Source organism: Oryza brachyantha, chromosome 2 (genome assembly GCF_000231095.2).
Source record: "Oryza brachyantha chromosome 2, ObraRS2, whole genome shotgun sequence".
NCBI classification, from domain to species: domain Eukaryota; kingdom Viridiplantae; phylum Streptophyta; class Magnoliopsida; order Poales; family Poaceae; genus Oryza; species Oryza brachyantha.
In genome coordinates, this window is record NC_023164.2 from 24939699 (window position 1) to 24960168 (window position 20470).

Genomic DNA, 20470 nt, shown 5'->3' on the forward strand with positions numbered 1-20470 from the left:
TTTAAAATATTTTTAGGATTATTTATTACTAGACGATAAAACATAAATAGTATTTTATACGTGACTAATTTTTTAAATTTTTTATAATTTTTTTAAATAAGACAAATTAATAATACTTGGACATGTAAATAAAAATAAATTTATTATGAACCGGAGATATACTTGCTTGAACTGTCTTATTTATAGCACACAGCAGTGTGTCAGTGTCACAGTATGCTGCCATTACATTTACATCCAATATTAATGGATAATTAATGCCTAATAGCTCAAGACACCAGAGTCCAGATTCCAATGTCCATGCAGCAAAAATATCCCCTACCTATCCTTTTCCCCTCCTCCAGCAGCGAAACCAGTGATGACTGATGAGTAACAGAGTACTACGAACTACTAATAATACAGTAACTAATACTAAAATGGAGCATAAATCGCGCGGCTAAGCATGTTCCATCCGTGGAATGAACCAGTGATCGGAAGTTTTCAACTTGCTAATCGATCGCAGTTGATCGGATCCCTGTCTCCATGGATGAGAGCAAGGCGTGGCGGGTTGCCAATTGCACTGCTCTCGTCGGCGGTGATTGGCTCACCGGCGGCGGTTAACAAGCGGGAACCACCAATCTTGGAAGCAAGACTGGTAGGAGATGAGCAGCAGAACGAGCGCCAGCGCCAGCGCGACGCCCCACGGAGAGGAGCCGTCCCGCCGCTGATCGTACCAGCCGCCGTGCTCCCCCACCAGCGGCGCCATGAGCAGCGACGAGAGACCCGCCCGCCGCCCGCCGCCGGCACCACTGCCGCTCGCGGCCCCCCAGTACTGCATCGCGAGCAGGAGCAGCAGCGGGGACAGGACGACGACGATCCGGACCTGGTCGAACAGGCTCTCCATCGCGGACTCGCAGCGCGAGTAGAGCGAGGCGGCGCCGAGGAGCGAGGCGGTGGCCAGGAAGAGGAAGAGGTGGAGCGACGTCGTCCCCGCCCCGTCCGCCGCCGGCTGCGCGTAGCCGCCGTAGCGCCGGTCGTCGTAGTAGCCAACGCTCGCCATGCCTGCACCACCACCTCCTCCTCGATCCTCCTGCTGCGCCCGCGCGTACGTGCCGTGCGCCCCGTGCTGTTCTTGCCGGCGACGTCTCCCTGAAACTGCGACTCTGCAGCTGCAAGCCTGCAAGGGAGAAGACGAGATGGCAGCTGGTTTATATGCGCGGGAGAAAAGAAAGGAATAAATCGGGCGGGACACTTGCGAGAGTTGAGCCGCGCTTTACTTGGTGCGAGGGGATTCCGCGATTCCTTAGCTCGGGGGATGAACGCGAGAGCGGACGAACCGCGCGGCGACGCGTGCCGCTCTGCCGCCGCCGCCGAGGCGCCGACCCCGTCAGCGGTCAGCTTGGGCTTGGAAAGCGTCGCGACAGCAGGGTGCGCCTTTTGTTTCGGAGGCGCTCGGCGAGTTGGCGGAAAAGGAGCTTTGCGACGAGGCGATGACCATGGCACCGTGGCATGGATGGTGGGGCACTGGCAATTTGCAGAAGCTTTTGGCGTGCGTTGGAGATTGCCGCGGGTGACTGGGTGAGGAGGCACATTTTGCCAACCGGTTACTCAGACTTGCACTACGAAAGGGTCCAATTGTTTCAATCATCCTGTCAGTGTTAGATTTCCAACCTTTTCCCTTCTCCTATCTACACCCAATCCAAGCAATAAGAGCGAGTTCAATAGTATAGTTAACTGTTGGCTCTAACTTATCTATAGCCAACTTAATAACCAATTTATACCATAGCATAGATTACACAACTAATATTTGGTCCCACCTATCATACAAATATGCGTCTTGGAGTCTGTGCTGTAGCTGGCTACACCCTTCTTTTTTCTCTCTTATCTTCTTAAAATATATTTATAGCTAGCTTATAGTCTGCTACTGTAGCTGCTCTAAAGTGAGCCTTGCTTAGTGATTAGTACTACACTGCCTATCTACTACAGGTGAGCATCAGGTAGCCCTTTTGTAGTAAGAAATGCATCAGGGAGATGGTTCGTGAACTTGACTGGCCAAGTTTTGAGGAAAAAATCGCTTTATTAGAATCATCTTGACCTATAGTGGAGGACCTAAAATGCACTTTCTCCAAGTTTGGAAGAAAGCCTCAGCCTTGTTCCTTGCAAGCCCGCCTTGACCCATGATTTGCTTTCTACTGTTAGCACTGGGTTGTCAGAAAAGCTTAAGGTTCGTGAGATATTCGAGCTTGGTTCATTATAGGCTCAATTCAAGTTCGGTTCGATCTCCAAACAAGTCATGCCCGAGCTTTTATATAACCTCATGAGCTTTGTTGAGCCAAGTTCGAGATTCAAACCAGCCTAACAATATATTTTTAACTATTTATTTAATAAACTAGTTGATCAAATATGTCATTGTTATTTATCCACGTGATGAATTAGCATATATGGGCATCATATATTTATGTTTAGGGTTTATCCCAAACTTGGAGACCTCAAAACATGTATAAAAGATGGGACACTAATTCACACTGCAACAGGAAATTCACCCTAACCCTAAACCCTTATCTCTTTTACTCCTCTTCCATTGATATTATTAAGTAGGAATTAATTAATTTTATCAAGAAATTATCCTCAAAACATGTATTATACTACTTACAAACCGAGGTCAGTAGTCAAGCTCGAGCCAGGCCTGTTTCAAAGCTCGAAGATGACAAAGGCTCGATTCAAGCTCGCTCGAGCTTAGCTCGTGGACAGCCCCTAATCAGCACGATGCGTGTTTTCCATTTCTTAGATGTACTCCGTGTTTTTAATGCAACACTGATGCATGGCTGCATGCTGATATAATATCATGCAAGAAGAAGTGCACACTCGAAGGCAATTTATTGATTTTAAGACAAGGAGTATCATGCAGGAACGTTATATGGAAGAAAACGGAGCAGGTATGGCAAATCAAACATTGCATTCCCAAAACCAACGTCGGACCACAAGAGGTCTGACTATTACATTATTGAAGCATCCCACAGGAAAATTACAAAGTGTTTACTGACAAAACAATCAATGTGGTTCACTCGCGCTGAATCTATTCACAAACCGAAGTTCTTCCATGAGCAGGATGAGCAGTGCTAAAACATGTTAGACATTTAGCTGGGGCACCCGTGACAGGAGAATCCAAAAACCCATTGCAGCAATTATGTGGAAGCTCTCAGCACATGAGCCCCGACAAGACCTCTCACAACTTTGATCAACCGGCGAATATACAAGATGGGACACTAATTCACACTGCAACAGGAAACCTGGTACAAATCTCTTATATCTTACATACATACAGACGTATCCAAGCCAGGCGCACTACTGATAATTAATTAGCCTAGAGTTACTATGTCACGAGCCATATTTGGTGTCAAAATCCTCAAGATCATGGCCTTGAGACTTCTTCAGTTTTGCCACTAGAACCCACATGTTTGCAAGCTCACTTTCCAAGAAGGCTTCCTTTTGCTTTGACTCCTCAATTTTCCTTTGGAGTTCTGCTTCTTTTTGCTCCTTCTCCATAAGCACAGCCTCTAATGCCTTCTCTCTCTCATAGCCTGCGTTGTTGTCTCTTCTTGGAGCAGGTTCATGTCGTCTACTGATGCTATCCCTCCTAGTACCTCTCATCAGTCCATTGTTTCCTCTACGTGGGGTTGGACTTCTCACCGATGCCAACTCAGAAGCAAGCTTCTCGTTTTGGTTCATGAGCTTGGTGACTTCTTCTGACAAGGCTTTCAATTCAACTCCAGCAGCTGAAGCCAAGCCTTTCGCGTACGTACTTTCTTCTAGTAGCTTCTGGTTGCGAGCCTCTAGTTGAGCTTTTACTTCAGTCAGCTCACACACCTTCTGCTTCAGCTCATCAATCTCAGCTGACTGAAGGACAGCCCAAAGAATGAAGTGTAAGATAAATATGGAAGCCAACTACCCCATACAGAGAAGCTCATATGGCACAGCCAAAGCTCATATTGAGTCATATACTCACTGGTGATACTTAAATAAGAAAAACTACAATGAATGTTTTTCAACTCTAAAGTATGGAAAAATTAGGACATAGTGGTTGCATGAAAGTTCTTGGGCAGCATTATTTTGCTAGATTTTTCTCAGATTTTTCCTTGGATTTTGCGCACACGCTTTCCAACTACTAAATGATATGTTTTTGCAAAAAATTTCTGTATAAAAGTTCATCATCTTGCCTTCCTAGAGTAGATTTTCAACTTTTCAGTGATTAATTTTATCATTTATACAATTAAATAGCTATTAAAAAATCAGATAATCTTTCATCTTCAACCACAAAAGAACGCAGCCATGATCACACAATTTGGGATATCTGCCTATCGGAAAAGATCAATATAAACTGAATCTCATCCTCGCCCCATTACACAGGGTCAACCGGTCAAGATAGGCTTTTTATTCACACAAACAATGTTCTCTCATGTCCGAGGGAAAAAAAAGGGTTTTATTCTGATGGCTGTGTTGCTGTGGCCTGTGGGGAAATAGAAGTGTGCATAGCTGTGAAGGGTACTGTGAAAATATGGTGTTAATAAGCTATTATACGGGAAACAGCCATTCTAACTGAGGAACTTAAATTTTAAATGAGGTTCTAAGCGGTTTATGTTCTGATCTGTTGGCCCAGTATATGAAAGAAAGAAAGAAGATAAAATTAAACCTGTGGTTCTTTTGGCACCATTTCACCAGAGATCTCTCTTGGAACTGATGGGTCTTGACCAGCATGATTATCAATTTCATGGATTCCTGCATTATTCATCATAATGCTATTTGACAGTGAATCCTTAGCTTGAAGAGCTCGGTAAAGCTGCTCATTTAGGTGAGCAACTTCCTCTTGTAATGCCATGCATTCAGTTGTCTGGACATAAAAGATATTCAGAGGCACGGTATAAACAGATTTCAATTATTCCACCAGTCAACTTTCAAAAAGTCCCGAAAAAATCCAGAAAAATAATGATTTTCTAGCACATCTGACCTTTTCATTTAGCTGGTCTTGTATTACTCTGTTATCTGCAGCCTTCACCTGCAATTAAAACAAAAAGGCCAAATGAGGCCTCACAGACAAGACTTGATCTGCACATTCACATGATAGCAATAATGTACTGTTCATATAATAAAATAATAACAACCTACACAAAGGTGTATCTTAATTATGCACAAGTATAGATTTCCCTCCAAAAGAAAGTGAAGGGGTGCGGATCCCAATCTGAACTTAAACGATAGTAAGTTCATAAGGGGGTTAACATTTTGTTTGATCACCATACGTTGCATGACAATGGAGTTATATTGCATAATAAAGGGAGTATTCCCTCAGTTCTAAAATACAAGGCACCCTTGTTTTCCACAAAAGTCAACATTCGAAAATTTTGACAATGAACAATGCGTGTTTTGTCATGCATGTAATGCCATTAGATTTGTATTTGAAAATATTTTCATATGATGTTAATTTATAGTTTACGATACTACCTCCATTTCACAAAGTAAGACTTTGTATTTTTCATATGGACGCTAATAAATCTAGACATATATACAAACAATAAACATCGATCAATAGATGAATCTAGACAGTCAAAAAATTCTTACAATATGAAACGGAAGGAGTAATATATTATAAAAGAAATTAATAGCCAAAGTATAAGACTGGAAATCGTGTACAAAACTGATACACCTATTTTGAAACAGAGGAAATACTATTGAATGAAAAAACAAACACATACAATTTGAAATCTGTGCACTCAATAAAACTAATTAAAGTTATGTATTTTCTAGAACAGAACAAAAATCGCTGACAATACTCAGTTAGAATAATTTTGAAAGAAACTAGTTTCCAAAAGTGGGTACTCACTGAAAGAAGGTTTGGAGCAATTACTTGTGACGTATGTGACAGTCATGTAAATTGAGCTTGAAACTTCATAATAGGGAGTGTGCATGCATCATCAACACCTCATAGGGAGTGTTGAGTGGTTATTTGATAAAATTCATATCTAAAACTTTATATATTTCTTTTGGTTCATGAATTTTTAATAAACCCTTGTATAATACACATGAAAGACTATGAAGGGCACAGACCCTAAAATACACATGAAAGATTGTGAAGGACACAGACTTTTTCAGTACCTCAAGATCGAAGGATTTCTCATTGAGTTGCTCAAGTAGTTCAGCATAAGACTGGAAAACCAATAGTAAAACCATCAAATTGGTTAATAGAATACTCAGAACGAAACAACATGAACAGCAGCGAATGCAGGATGTTACCGGTGTAAGTTCTAACTTGTCGATCATCCCTTGATTATTTGAAATGGAATGAGGTATCTGTCTTTCTAAAGACGCTATCTGATGTTTCTTTCCCTTAATTTCATCAGTAACCTTCTTCATTTCCATCTTTATATGTAAAAAAAGGTGAGTTTACATAGTGAAAAGCTTTTAAGAGCACACAAAATTGAACATCAGGTAAAAGAGTACCTGAATCTTCTCGTTATTTGGGCTCCTTCCAGCTTCCTCCGTAAGGCGCTTTAGGACACTTGTATGAAGTGCAACCTCCCCTGACAAAATCTTCAATTGCTCTCTCAATAAGTCAACATGATCTATTGTTTTTCTGCTGGCCTGTCAACAAATGGTGCATCCAAAAAAGTAACATGTAGGGCAATCCAGCATAGGCAAGTAGGCAACAATACCATAGTTCAACAAACAATCCATTTGTTTTATTATTTATTTATTTTGCATCAGATAACATACTAAAACACCATGATGTTTATATTATATCAACTAGGATCTGCAATTATATTGACCTGTCTATAGAGAAGTCCATATTAGTACATGTTTGAACTGCCAGTGATTGTCTCAGTAATCTACCGATGTATCATCATATCATGTACTCTAGACCATGAACCATCCAAGTATAACACGTCAAAATTTCTGAAATAATATGGTTCAAAACTTGAACGTAAAATTATGCTCTTATAGTTAATACATGTTAGGCAGCAAAACATACTACAATAAACAAACTTCAGCTGTTGGCTGTGTCCAAAAGGAGTGCTTCATAATCCAGTATACCATGAGCAGATCAAAGATATTTTACAAGTGATGGGTTGGTTTAAAATTTTAACTAGAAGTCATCACAAGTCCTTTTCTGCTTTAGACGTATGTGTGCACACATCAACTTTTGTTTGTTTAAGTGATACTCCACATATGATAAAATTTAGCCTTTAACTACCAAAAATGCATGTGACCTACCAGAGGTGTTTCTTCTCCGGGAAGGCTGTCAGTAGGGAACTCCCCATGGCCAATGCTAAAGAGATCAACAGATGCACTCTCACCAACCAAAGAATTTGATATTCTTGGTTCAGAAGGAAAATTAACACTCTCTCCAATAGGTGTTGAAGGAGCAGTTGATTTAGTCAAACTGGACTTGTCGCCTTCTGAACTTGTCAGAATAGAAGCTCCACCATCACGTTTCTGGACAATAGAACCATGGGAAAGTGTTTGTGTAAATCAACTATTCAATTTCAAAATCAGGATTGATGTGTGTTAGTTCATCTATGCTGTAATTATTCTTGATAATTCAACTTGCATCTAAGTAAAAGATAAATTGAAAGAGCTGAACGTATGGACTATGGCAAAATTCAGAATTTAACTATACCCGAAGTTTAAACCAGTTAAGAATTCCTTTCCGATTCTTTTTCTCCTCCTTCGAATCTTCAAGTGTCATACCAAGTCCTTCGACAGGAGAAAGTAATTCGTTGTTTTCATTATCCAAGATGATATCTCGTCTTCTGTAAGGTAGGTATGCAAGCTGCAATTTGTGCAAGCAAATATTATCATAGAGGAAGTTACCCATACTAAATATGATGAAAAACAAAGTAGCAACTCCCAAATCTCTGCAGAAGCACTGAAACAGGGTCTGCCTATTTATTGCCAAAAGTATGAAAATAACAAAAGAAAACTAATACGAAAGTCTAACTAATGTGTCTAACATCATAACAATCTATGAACATACCTCCTCTTCCCCAAAAGAATGTCTTCTTCTTGGTCCAGGATGTGGAGAAAATCTAGAAGTCTGGGTTGCCTTAGTGGAAACCAGGATAAGCTTTGTGAGACGCTGTATCCTTGCAAGCAAAGCAGCTTTAGCTTCTTCCTCTTGTTCCAGCCTAGACTGTAGCTTGACGTTACCATCTTCTAGCTTTTCATATGATAAACAAACTATGGTTAGGATGATACACTCATACACCAACAAATCGAACATGTGACACTTTCTAACATAAATATTAATTAGAAAAAAGTCTATTTTACTCCCCAAACTATTTCATTGGAACACTTAACCCCCTAAACTATTTTTTGGCTCATTTTACACCCCCGAACTATTGGAAACAATTCAAATTACTCTCTAACGTTACTTCTACTTTTTGTTTCTCTAATTAGCCATAGTTTGCACTGAAATTTTGTTAGGATGATAGATGCAATACAACTTGTGTCTCTCCAATCTTTTACAATTCTTCAAACTGTTTACATAGGTTGGAAGCACATCAATATTTCAAAGTTCAAGCAAATAGTCAAGAAAAAAATTAAAAATACTCTTAAACTTCGACAATGGTGTCATCTATGGCTCTAAAAAAATCCAGCTTAAAATACAACTTGTATTAACAATAGCAACAAAGAGAAATATTATTAAGTAGTAAAGTGAACTATTTTTAATAGTTAAAGGGGTAAAATGAGCCCAAAAATAGTTTAAGGAGTTAGCTGGTCCAATCAATTAGTTTGTGGGAGTAAAATGGACCTTTTCATATAATTGTATAATCTACAGCACAGTTCAAGCATACACCAATAGCATAGCAGATATAGCGTACATGCAGTTTAAGCATAATGTGAGCAGTAAGGGGCCAATTGCAACAAAACAGTATTGCACCTTTTGTTTCCAAAGGATGATGTTATCTTCTCCAGAATCCTTCAGTGGAGTACCAGTAATAATACCCATTTTCAGCTGTTCCAGTTCTTCCTTTAATCTGCGAATCTCATTCTGGTATTTCTTTATTAAAGACTTTTCATCTATAATCTGCAGAACATAAAGAAATATTCAGGAGAATATGTCAAAAACTCTTCATATGATATTGGAACAAAAGTACTGGTTAAGAATTCCTGCTAACATAAAACCTACTTTGTTTTGTGATGCTTGGACCTCAATGCGCTTTGCACGGTGGGCAAATTTCAGTGTATTATGGGTCTCTTCTGAGTTGCTAGAGGCTGGGGTCACTGTACAAATCAGCTGCAAAGGATAACAGAATGAAGTTATCACATCTAAATCACATCAAATATAAAATACTCGCTCCGTCTCAAAATATAACTACTTTTAGCATTCAAATTTGTCTCATAGTATAGCTACTCCACCTACATCGTCATCTCAACCAATCACAACCATCTATCATTTAATTTCTTCACTTACTTTCTCATCCCAACCAATCACAACCATCCCTCATTTAATTTCACCCTCTTAATCTCTAAGAAAAGGTAAAAACATCTATATTATGAGATGGGGGGAGTAATATATGCTTTAACCATCATCTGAGGTTCTGAGCAGACAAAGAGCAACTTACTGAAACACGTCCTTGACCACTCAAGGATGACTGAAGAAGACGTGTTAGTTTTGAATCACGAAATGGAATATGTGTAGCTTTTCCATCGGTAAGTTTCGATATCACCTGAAAAAGAAAAGGGAAAAAAAGGAGCTTCTTAACTTCCAACCAATGATGACATTAATCAGGGCAGCAAATACATATGAAAAGAGTTCAAAATGAATTAAATGAGTGTTTAGCTAGATTATTGGAAACACATATGGTGAAAGTTAAACGACTAGTTGTTTCCTTGATAAAACAATATAATTTCTTAGCCCTAAATAACTAGGTAAATATATATTTAGTTAAATCAAATGAGGCATGGACAAACCATATACAAGCAAAGCTGTTAGAACAACATTTCAAGTAAACAAACAAGTACAATGTGTCCCCAATTCAAATTCCATGGTTCATGGTTTGCGGCATTGTGCTACTTGTAAACTGAATTCATTTAACCGTAAACTACATGTGAATGTATCAGCATAAAGTCAAGCAGTCAACAGAACACGTTAGAGCTTGGAACATACTAGGTTGAACAAATAAACCATTAGCAAAACAGCTCCTGCCACCCATTATACCAGGATGTAAAGATCTTGTGATGCAAAGCTAAAAACTGGACATCATGAAACTTACAGTTCCAAGTGTTAGCAAGCTTTTATTGATATAAGATCCTTCTTTTCGGCGTACTCCAGTAGTTTCTGCTCTTGAGCTCTCTGAACCTGCCAGATCGATGAGGTTCTGCATACATGTTTTGGCAATATGGTCAAGAGAAAAGTGAAAACCTAAAGGTGTGGTGATATTTTAGAATAAGAAAAATAGCAGGAGCCAAACCCACCAGCTGTGAGAAGGTGACCGCCTCCCCTTCATTAGACTCACCACAAGGGCTGCTCTCTACAGTCTGCAGATAACAAAACGAAATGAAAAATATGATGATCATATCCTGATATCTAGTTGCTAGTGCTCTTCCACTAGCGAGAAGTATGTTTTGCATTCAATTGATAATTTGCAAATCAGCAGTGCAAATATCAGTATTCCAAAGTTATATAAATAAAAATCTCTTAAAGGGAAGCAACATTAGCCTTACCAGTGTGAAAATTGTATGACTTCTGCTACTTAGTAGATTGAAGTTAGTGGATCCAACATGTCTATGCTCTGCAAATAAGAATAAACACAATGATTCGAGAGCACACTGATCGACATTAATGAAAGAGAACTTGTAGTTATGGTCATTTTTATAAATTGCAATCCTGATGGGTTGCTACTGCAAACAATCAAATGTTAGTGATACTAAAAAGAATGAGAAAGCTGGAATACTAAACAAAATGAGAAATTCTAAAAGACGGTCATCATAAGAAAAAAAATACCTTCTCCGGCGGCAATGAGGGATAGAGCATGTGCAGGAGATAATACTACTTCTTCTTTGATACCCTCAACAAATGTTCCCTGGAAAAGTAAATTTAGGTGGAGAAACAATCAGTCAATTACATGAAATGATACTTTACATTCATTCAAAATTCTATAAAGTTTAGGAATGAACTTCAATGCACGCTACCATAAGAGGTATGAAGTATCAAAAGATCTATTTCGCACAAAGAGGAACAATGCATGATGCCATTGTCTCTAATGACTAAGCAAATGCCTGGAAATGTTTGTACTTAACTTTACAATGTTTTTTTACTCTACTCATTTGAAGAACAAGCCAAAGCTGTCTTTGGAGGGAATATCCAGATACAAACGCCAGCAACAATCCTCCAGAAATCTCTGGTTTGTTTGTAGTTGATATGCAAATAACTCTAGTGCCTTATTTGTACATGAAAGAGCTCTTAAATCTTAATTGACAATGCACATGCTACCACCTGAGGATCCTCTCTAATTCGTAAGTTCTGTCCAGCAGGATTGAGAAGATCATTGACAACCTAAATTCAATTAAACCTCAATTAGAACAGTACAACAAATGAATATGTTAACACGATGATACAAATATGATTGCAATGACAAACCTCATTGTAAATTTCCAAGTATGACACTCGCAAGAGAAACTCACGATTTGGTGTCTACAATGAAAAGTCAGGAAGTGACATAAGTGCACAATGCATCATCATAAGTTTGTTTGTATATACATGATAGGTCCATGTTTAAGAAGTTACCTCTTGTATAATGCTAAATGCATCTTTGACAGCCAAAGGTATAATTCCTGGGGATCTTTGATCTCCCTACATCAAGATATAGAGGAACATTTCAAATATAAGAGAAACATTTTTTATTACACAACGTAAGCCTAGCCAGACATAAAAAACGAAAAGGTAAAGTTTATCATAAGTCACAGATAATATGATGGGAGATGAAAGTTGCCTATGTCAGTGAATGGTAACCACACTACATTTAGAAAATTACATGGTGATGATATTGGATTATCAGTAGCATTTAACGGATGACAGTTGCTGGACTTAGGAGACAAGCCTGACATTTTGTTAGACTAGTCACAGACCCTGTGCATTGCAACAGGCCCATATCAATGGCAATGTGCTGGGGGTTTCTTTTGGGCCAATTGTTTTATTCTCCAGCGATCTGCGCCTATGGTGGGAGGAGGGACGGAAGGAGGACAACTGTGCTTTTAAGTAGTTAAGAAAAGAGGAGCTACATAACCACAAGTATTTATGATAACTTGACTGCTTGCGGATTTTTTCTGGATGCATGATATGGTTGTATACTACAAGCCCATTAACATCACAATAACATCTAAGATTATAATATTAGTAGAAACATGAAACTATAAGTGTTCTCACATGCATCGTATGAGTCTTCCCGCTGCTTGTAACACCATATGCAAATATTGTACCTGTGGTGATAAAAAAATATACATTTATACATCAGTTTTTGCTTGAAATAGAAAAGATAACAACCCATCACTACATCATATCAATGAATGGTGTATTGATGTGCTATGTGCAACAACATATGGTTTAGAACCAGACTGTAACTCTGTATCACTATAATGTTTAGAAGATATCTCATACTCATATTATCATGGAATTCTGTAAATAGATACCAGGTTTTTTTCCCCTGGAAAGTTAGCTTGAAAAGGTAAACAAACTGTTATCATGATATATGACCCTATATAAGAAGGATAGTGAACATCAATTACCATTCACTCCTTCCATGGCTCCACTGACAACATGTTGAGCAGCAACATCATAGACCTGACGGGTTGTAGTAGTTGGTGCAAAAACCCGATCTGAACAGCATACAATATTAGTCTCTGATCAACTATACTTGAAGGGGAATAAAAACATATACTGATAGTCTTAGAATAGCCCTGTAAATAATACTCTTTTTCCATGTGATGGCACAGCATAGAGCATACTTCACTTGAGTAGCTCAACTTATCTTATAGAAGAAATAGATTTTTTTTAGCATAGAATAGCATATGCAGAAAGTCTTTTGGTCAAGCAACAATTGTGGTGCCTTAACCAGAAAGTGTCTACAACTGATTCCCAAAGTATTGCATAAAGTATAAAGTTTATACAATATGCTAAAGTAAACTACTGAATCTTTCATGCACATGTGCATGGCTGCATTCACACTTATTTTTTTCTCAAACATGTAGGAGAGCTATGCATCATTATATCAAGAAGAGAAAATGAGTCTAAGAGGACTCATACATGCCAATAATGGGAAAAAGGAAAATAAGAATATTCCAAAGGAACAATAAAAACTACGACCACCAATTGCTAAAGCCTTTGGCCCCCAGTATACACCATAACTTGGCCTCATCTCTAACATCCTGCATTATAGAATTGAAATTAGGCGAAGCCCCCTCAAATGCACATCTGTTTCTATGCTTCCAAATCAAACAAGCCACTAACACAACTAAAGAACCCCCTGTGATGTTGCTTACATGTTTAGCCACTCACTGCAAAGCTTTAAGCCACCAATTGGTGAGAAGTGAAAACAATGTCCATTCACATTTTTATAATAAAACTTATGAGGATGTTTCATTCAACTAACGTGTCATGCCGCTAATGCAAGATCTCTTACAATTAGTATATAGGAAATCCAACAGCGGATGAGCCATTGAAATACAAACAGAGATTTCTTTAGAAATGAATAGAGCATGTTATATTGACGTGACAAGGCTTGTTTTTACAATAGCCTGTATGGAACCACAGAATACAACTCAGCATACAGATTCTGTCTTAGCACAGGAACAACAGGATTGCACATAATTTACTCCCAGGTTCCCAGTGCACCAGTTGTAAGACTGTTATAATTGAGAACCTCAACAATTATCTGATTGATAACAGTCCCCACAAGCAAACCGAATACTTAGCAGAAATTGAGCATGAGTTTTCAGGACTTTGTTTCTATTGCACTGCTAAGAACAGCTATAGGTCCTAGTCACAATACAGATTTGAGAAGCATTTATGGGACACTTATTTGAGCAATAGATACAAACTGGTACAAGATAATTTCAGCCATCCAACGCAAAAAAAAAGGAAGTATCACGTTCCAGATAGAGGCTGGTAGAACTCACACCAACCTCACCTAATACTCCAGCCTTATTATGAAAAGGCGATCGCTCTCATGGAACTCAACTAATTTCACATATACTAAACGAGATGATAATCAGCATTCAGCAAGCAGAGCGCCAATGTTGAATTCCATCTAGAGCAGGCACGTACCATAAGCATAAGCAACGCTGGGGTTCTGCTCGCTCCTTACGACCGTGTCGCCGTCCGCGTACCACGCCACCTCCTCCCCCTGCCGAATCTCGCGGGGGCTTCACGCGCGAAAACCAAATCCCAAATTAAACTGCATTCCCCAAATCCAAGCGCAGCGAAAGGAAACACCACGGCGGCACCACCAGAAGCAGAGCGAGACGAACCTGAGCGGCCGGAAACGGACGGTGACAGTGACATTCTCCTTGGGCGCGGGGTCCTCGTCAAGCCCAGCGAACAGCGGGGACGCGGGCCCGTCGAGCGAGAGCTCCGGCGTGAGCCGCGACGAGGACGTGGTGGTGGTGGTCGTCGACGTCGGCGACCCCGACTGCGGCTGCGGCTGCGGCTGTTGCTGCTGCGGCGTCAAACTCCTGGCCACCACCGCCGCCGCCGCCGAAGACGCCTTCCGCTGCCGCGAAGCCGGCCGCGTCGCCATTGCCTCCGCAGGCCGAGATCTAGCAGCACGCGGCTTGAGCACCCGCCATTGGATCCAATCCAAGCATCCACCAAGCTAATCGCCCGCTTTATGCGGAGTTTTCCCCTAGGGCACTCTTTTCCCTTTCCGCCTGGGTCACTCCCCCTCACTCGTGGGTGGCGGCTTTCGGATGGCTTTCGCACTCACGCCTTTTTGCTTCCGCCGGAAGCGATGCGGGAGGAGGGGGACGCGGACGCCGCTGCAAAATGTTGAACAGAAGAAAAGCCACCACCCCTCTCCCCTTCTCTCTCCTTTCCAACTGTGAACTGGCTGTGGGTTTATTACGCCACGGGGGAACAGGACGGGGTGGGTGGGGGGAGAAGAGGACACTGACTTGTGGGGACGGACGCTGATGGCTCCACATGTTGGTGAGTGGATGTTGACTCGTCGGGGTCACTACCGGGGGTTTTGGTGAATTTTGATTGGTTGCTGCGTTGGGATGGTACGGAACGGAAGGCCTCTCTCCCAACTGTTACGTAGGTGCGGCGACAGTTTGCACGCTTTGATGACGATGATCTGGTAGGATTATTGGTGTTTTCAGTCACTGGTTGCAATTGAGAAAATGGAAAGGCAGCACGACTGTGCGATTGGCAAGTTTGTCAATGTACTATATCTACGTGCGTTGGGATAAGTCTTGTTATATAAAATTTTATAGCTGATCAATTGCCTGTCTCACCGGAAATGTTCGATGCAAATGTTAATTCTTCACTTTAAATACACAGTGACGAAGGTTGTTGTTGTAACGTGTTGGCAGTAGATGTAGAGCACATTGTTATGATGGTTGTTGTGGCTGTGCTGGAGGGATGAACTCATGGACCAGCAACATCATTCTTCCTAGCAAACAAATCGTTACTTATTTTGCATCCATTTCTAGTTGGTGCAATAATATCAACATATAGGAACCTCGCGCATATATTCCTCTCTTAATGCGTCGCACAATCTCTGACGAATATAACACCTCCCTGTTCGGTTGTTCAGTAGCCAGCCACCCGCCGAGATCTCCTGTACACATCAGCGTTGTCGCGCGCGTGGTCGCTACGGCCGCCACGCACAGCGCACTCGCGGGCGGACAGGACGAAGACGAACGTTTCGGCGGCTCGGCGCGCGGTCCCGCCGATCGAGCGACACCACTGCCAGGCGCGCCCCCCATCTCCGTGCCCGCGTCCTCGCGCGGCCGGTCGTTTTCCAACAGCGCGGCGCCTCGGCCGCATCCCCGGCTCCCCGGTCGGTCCTCACGTTCCCGCGCGCACACGCCGCGCCGGGCACGGGACCGCGCGCCAAGCGCCAAACGCGCGTGCTCCAAGGCGTCTGCCCGTGAGCCGCGCCCGGCGAACTCTGGCCACCTCCACGGATCATGGACGCGCACTGCACCATACTCTGACCTTCCCAGGAGACAATCACAATCCTGCGGCTACACTACATCTCTGCAGACTGCAGGTGCGTGCCACTGTGCGGGGTCCTGCGCCAGGTTTGGTTCGAGAAAAGAAGGCCGTGGAAATGGAGGTTGTTCCGTCACTTGGTCAGCCGCCGGCGAGTGGGCAAGAGGTGCACGCTTTGCACCACATGCGCTCGCACTGTGTTTTGACTACTGGACAGTGGACATGGCGATTCGACGCGAGACAGTCAGTAGCGATTCGACGAGACAGTGACGAACCGGCGAACCGCACATGGCTCAACGTGACAAGGCAACGAATGGTAGCTACTTGCAATTACAGTACTGGATCAGTACCGTGGGCTAAGAAAATTAACGTCGATATAGTACACTCAAATATGCTAGTACACTCAAATATGCTAAGAGGTGTATACGTCTATGGTCTATCCAATGATGGAAACGAGTGGACATGGTGGCCTTGGACGTACTACCTTAGCAGCTTGGATGATAGAGTACTATGGTATGATTATGTCCTGCACTTAGCATAGATTCGATTCGCAGGTGCAGCAATTAGCATCACTATGATATGATTTTCTCGATTCTTATGTCATCGTCATTAGGGCTCATGCTCTGCTCATTTCTTTTTACAGCTGGGAGATGCTCTGCAACCTTGGACTGACTGGTGTCCTGCACTGCAGGCATTTGAAAATACGACCTCGGGGTGTTTGGATCCCCTTGATTTTTTTAGTCTCCGTCACATCAAATGTTTAGACATTAATTAGAAGTATTAAATATAAACTATTAATAAAACCCAACCGGTATTTTAGACTATTTCGCGAGACGAATCTATTGAGTGTAATTAGTCCATGATCAGTGAATGTGATGCTACAGTAAACATTTGCTAATCGTAGCTTAATTAGACTTAAAAAATTTGTCTAATGAAATAGCCTATATTTATGAAATTAGTTTTGTTATCAATCTATTTTTAATACTCCTAATTAACGTCCAAACATCCGATGTGAGAAGGGACAAAAAAAAAAGTCCCTGGATCCAAACAGCCACTAAAGCTTTCCTGTCGGCGATCGGAGGTGCCACTTGACACTTCATCCAATTTATAAGCCTGTTTCAGGAGAAAGGAAATTCAGAATTCAGAAGCACGAGCTAGCGGAACCTGCCATCATCAAGTCCAGAGCTTCACAAGTCCTTTAACTGCCTGAAGGATCATAGCTTCACTAGTCCTTTGTATCTCATATTCTCATATCCAGAAGATGCAGAGATCCAAATGGGCCATACGCCTGCAGAAGAAGCCCATGCACCAAACAAAAAAATCTGCGTGATTGGGACACTAAACCGCGTGCAACACCGAGAAAGAAACCGACTATAAAAATACGAAGTAGCTGGGCCGCTGAGTCATCTGCCTTTGTTTACTGCCATAATGCCATTCCACTCCAAGATATACAGGGTCCTACCCGTCTATTATTTTCAACCATCGAGATTAAGATAATCGATTCCTTGCACCTCACTGAATAATAATTGCCTGGTTGCATGCTTGCTCTCACAGAACAATACCACTAATAGTACGAATCATTAGCCCTGGAAAGCTCTCAGACAAGCCAAAACGACCCAATCCATACCGTAGGACTCTAGTATCATATTCCAGTGACCAATTCATCATCCACTGCACTCTTCAGTCTTCACACAAACAAAAAACAAAGGGAAAAAGAAAAAAGAAAACCCAGGAGACGTCCAAGTGAATTGATTGTTGTTGCCTTGTCAGGTGTATATGCTACTGCTACTGCAGGAAGCGTGACTTGTGCGTGCCGCCGACAGGAGCCCTGCAATGCCTACTTTGCTTGCAGCCACGGCGGTGTTACGAGTTGATGGGCACGCGAGACCCATCGGAACGTGACCGCAGCAACAACAACAAACTATCTGCAGATTAATTAAAAGCTAGGCTGGTTGTTGTCGAGCGTGACCTGCAGCGCGACGCGGGCAGCGTTGCGCTGCCACGACGCGAACGGCACTCGATCTATTTCTCTCCAGCCGCCGCTAATCGCTATACGCGCGTACGTGCGAATGCACGGCAGGTAACGGAACTGCGGTGGAAGAAAAGAAAAGACCATGCCATCACATGATGTCACGGGCCTACGGCCTCACGAGGGGGTCCAAACGCGCGACACCGGTTACGGATTTGGGGTTTCTGGCCCAGTTTGCGTTGGCGACTCTCGAGATTGGACTGGTGCTGAACGTCCAGGAGAGGCTGGAGAGCCCAGCGACGAATTGGAGGAGTGCACCATTGTGGGCTTGGCAACCCATGAAGTGGATTCAACTCTCTGGGCCTAGACCAATCCAATTTATACCTTTAGGCTATGAATAAGTCCACATTACATCACTTAACATGATACCGAATACCAGATATTTGTACCCCTTATGTTATAAAAACCGGCCGGTATAGGTTCCAAGACTGTATGGACTCAAGTTGACCCCTGTTTTGCTTACGTAGTGCATGGTGGGACCCACTTATCAGATACCATTAGGAGGTATTAGACGGTGTTGTCTCTACCGTTTGGCTAGCCGTCGGCCTCAGTTGTCGCACTCGGTGGCTACCTCCGGATCCTAACAGCCACGAGCCCCTCGCTATAAATTGCAGCGCGGTGCTCCTTCTCGAGCTCGATCGCCACGCCCGAGAAGGCAAGAACGGAAGAGAGCAGAGCAACTCACTGTGATTAATTTATTGGTCGGAGGATTGATTGATTGGTTGGAGGATTTTTAAAATTGCAGCGTGGTGCTCCTACCTCATGCTTGTATGTTCTGCGGCTACTCTTGCCAGGCATTGATCTACTGATCTCTCTCGCGAGAGATGTATGTCGTGTCGCCATTGTTGATCATGGAGCTTATTGCAGATGCCGACGTACGTGGTGCGCGCTCGCCTCGGCACGCCCACGCAGCAGCTGCTCCTCGCCATCGACACCAGCAATGACGCCGCCTGGATTCCCTACTCCTGCTGCGCGGGTTGCCCCACCTCGTCGCCGTTCAACCCGGCGGCGTCCACCTCCTACCGCCCGGTGCTCTACGGCTCGCCGCAGTGCGTGCTGGCGCCCAACCCGTCGTGCTCGCTCAACAGCAAGTCCTGCGGCTTCAGCCTCTCCTACGCCAACACCTCGCTCCAGGACACCCTCGCCATCGTCAACGACGTCAAGACCTACACCTTCGGCTGCTTGCCGAGGGCTATCCGCACGGCGACGCCGTCGCAAGGCCTCCTCGGGTGCTGAATTGGGATTTGCTCCATCCATGTCGTGGAGGTTGTGGGCGGGCCGCTCGGCACGGAGATCGTCGGCGTCGTCCGCGACCGCGTCAAGACTATTGCGTGCGGCCGTAGCCAGCTATTCTCCAACGTCACCTACCTCCTGTCACACCCGGAGTTTTGTCCTAAGCCTAAGTTCATAAAAGAAATCCATAAATAACAATTAGCTTAATTAACTCAGGAAAAATCCCTCCAAAAAAACTTAATTTTATTAAATCGAGGTTCGCAAATCAATTAACAGGATTTAAACTCAAATTGCAGAAGTATAAAATTTGGCCAAACAAATTAATTTAAAACTCGGCAAAAGTGGAGTTTTCCTTTTTCCCTCCTTTTTCCTCTCGTTTTGCCTTCCTTCTCAAATTGGGCCAAAGTCCAATTTTCCTCCCCTTCCTTTTCTTTTTCCTTTTTTCTTTTTCCTCTCCTCCTTCCCGGCCGGCCCAACCGAGCCGGCCCACCTCTCCCTCCAGGCCGGCCCAGCCGAGCCGCCCTCGCCCGCGCGCGCCTCCTCCCCCCCTGGGCCGCCACTCGGCCCAGCGCGCCGCGCCCTTCACCCGCGAAGTCCGCCGCCGCCTCCCTCCGCCTTTGCGCCGCTGACAGGCGGGGCCCACCTGTCAGCGACCGCGCCTGCGACTGCGCCCGCGTCGCGCCGGCCGAGTCCGAGTCCACCGCGTCGCCGCCCCGTGCACGCACCCGCCGCCACCGCAACGGCCGCCGCCGAGTCCTCGCCGTGCCCGACTCGGTCTCCACCTGCCGCCCCGTCCTAGCCGGCCTCCCCGCGCTATAAATCTCCACCTCCGTCTCGCCGTCGCCCACTTTTCCCTCTCTGCCCGAAGCTCTCGCCGCCGCCGCGCTGCCGCCCGCCGTTCGATCTCGCTGCCGGACGCCCTTCGTCGCCGTCCAGCCGCGTCACCACCTCCGCCTCGCCGTCACCGTCTTGCTGCCGCCTTCGTCGTCAACGGCGGGCATCCCCAGCACCCGTGCTTCCTCCCA

At 43.5% G+C, this 20470-nt stretch overlaps 2 protein-coding genes across 2 annotated transcripts; both read right to left on the minus strand.

Annotated features, from left to right (window-relative positions):
• Nucleotides 1–159: 159 nt before the first annotated feature.
• On the minus strand, nucleotides 160–1465 carry LOC121053576. The gene is made up of 2 exons (XM_040521124.1): nucleotides 1254–1465; nucleotides 160–1153 (listed from the first exon to the last, which is right to left on the minus strand). The coding sequence occupies exon 2, from the start codon at nucleotides 1034–1036 to the stop codon at nucleotides 581–583; it is 456 nt and encodes a 151-aa protein (XP_040377058.1). The 5' UTR covers nucleotides 1037–1153; nucleotides 1254–1465; the 3' UTR covers nucleotides 160–580.
• Nucleotides 1466–2929: 1464 nt separating this feature from the next.
• LOC102719086 (kinesin-like protein KIN-7D, chloroplastic) lies at nucleotides 2930–15039 on the minus strand. Its single transcript, XM_006649028.3, has 23 exons — nucleotides 14497–15039; nucleotides 14294–14391; nucleotides 12757–12846; nucleotides 12398–12450; nucleotides 11759–11824; nucleotides 11612–11665; nucleotides 11468–11527; nucleotides 10976–11054; nucleotides 10696–10763; nucleotides 10447–10509; nucleotides 10245–10349; nucleotides 9594–9698; nucleotides 9158–9265; nucleotides 8909–9055; nucleotides 8003–8185; nucleotides 7646–7798; nucleotides 7240–7461; nucleotides 6469–6609; nucleotides 6262–6387; nucleotides 6124–6174; nucleotides 4982–5029; nucleotides 4667–4864; nucleotides 2930–3873 (listed from the first exon to the last, which is right to left on the minus strand). Exons 1-23 carry the CDS (start codon nucleotides 14763–14765, stop codon nucleotides 3355–3357), a joined length of 3006 nt encoding a protein of 1001 aa, XP_006649091.2. The 5' UTR covers nucleotides 14766–15039; the 3' UTR covers nucleotides 2930–3354.
• Nucleotides 15040–20470: the final 5431 nt, after the last annotated feature.

Coding starts and splice junctions, on each gene's coding strand:
- LOC121053576 (XM_040521124.1), bottom strand. CDS start 1,036: ATGGCGAGCGTTGGCTACTACGACGACCGGCGCTACGGCGGCTACGCG.
- LOC102719086 (XM_006649028.3), bottom strand. CDS start 14,765: ATGGCGACGCGGCCGGCTTCGCGGCAGCGGAAGGCGTCTTCGGCGGCG. Junction 11,528..11,611: donor ACTTGGAAATTTACAATGAG/GTTTGTCATTGC, acceptor AATTGAATTTAG/GTTGTCAATGATCTTCTCAA. Junction 8,186..8,908: donor TCATCCTTTGGAAACAAAAG/GTGCAATACTGT, acceptor TCATATGAAAAG/CTAGAAGATGGTAACGTCAA.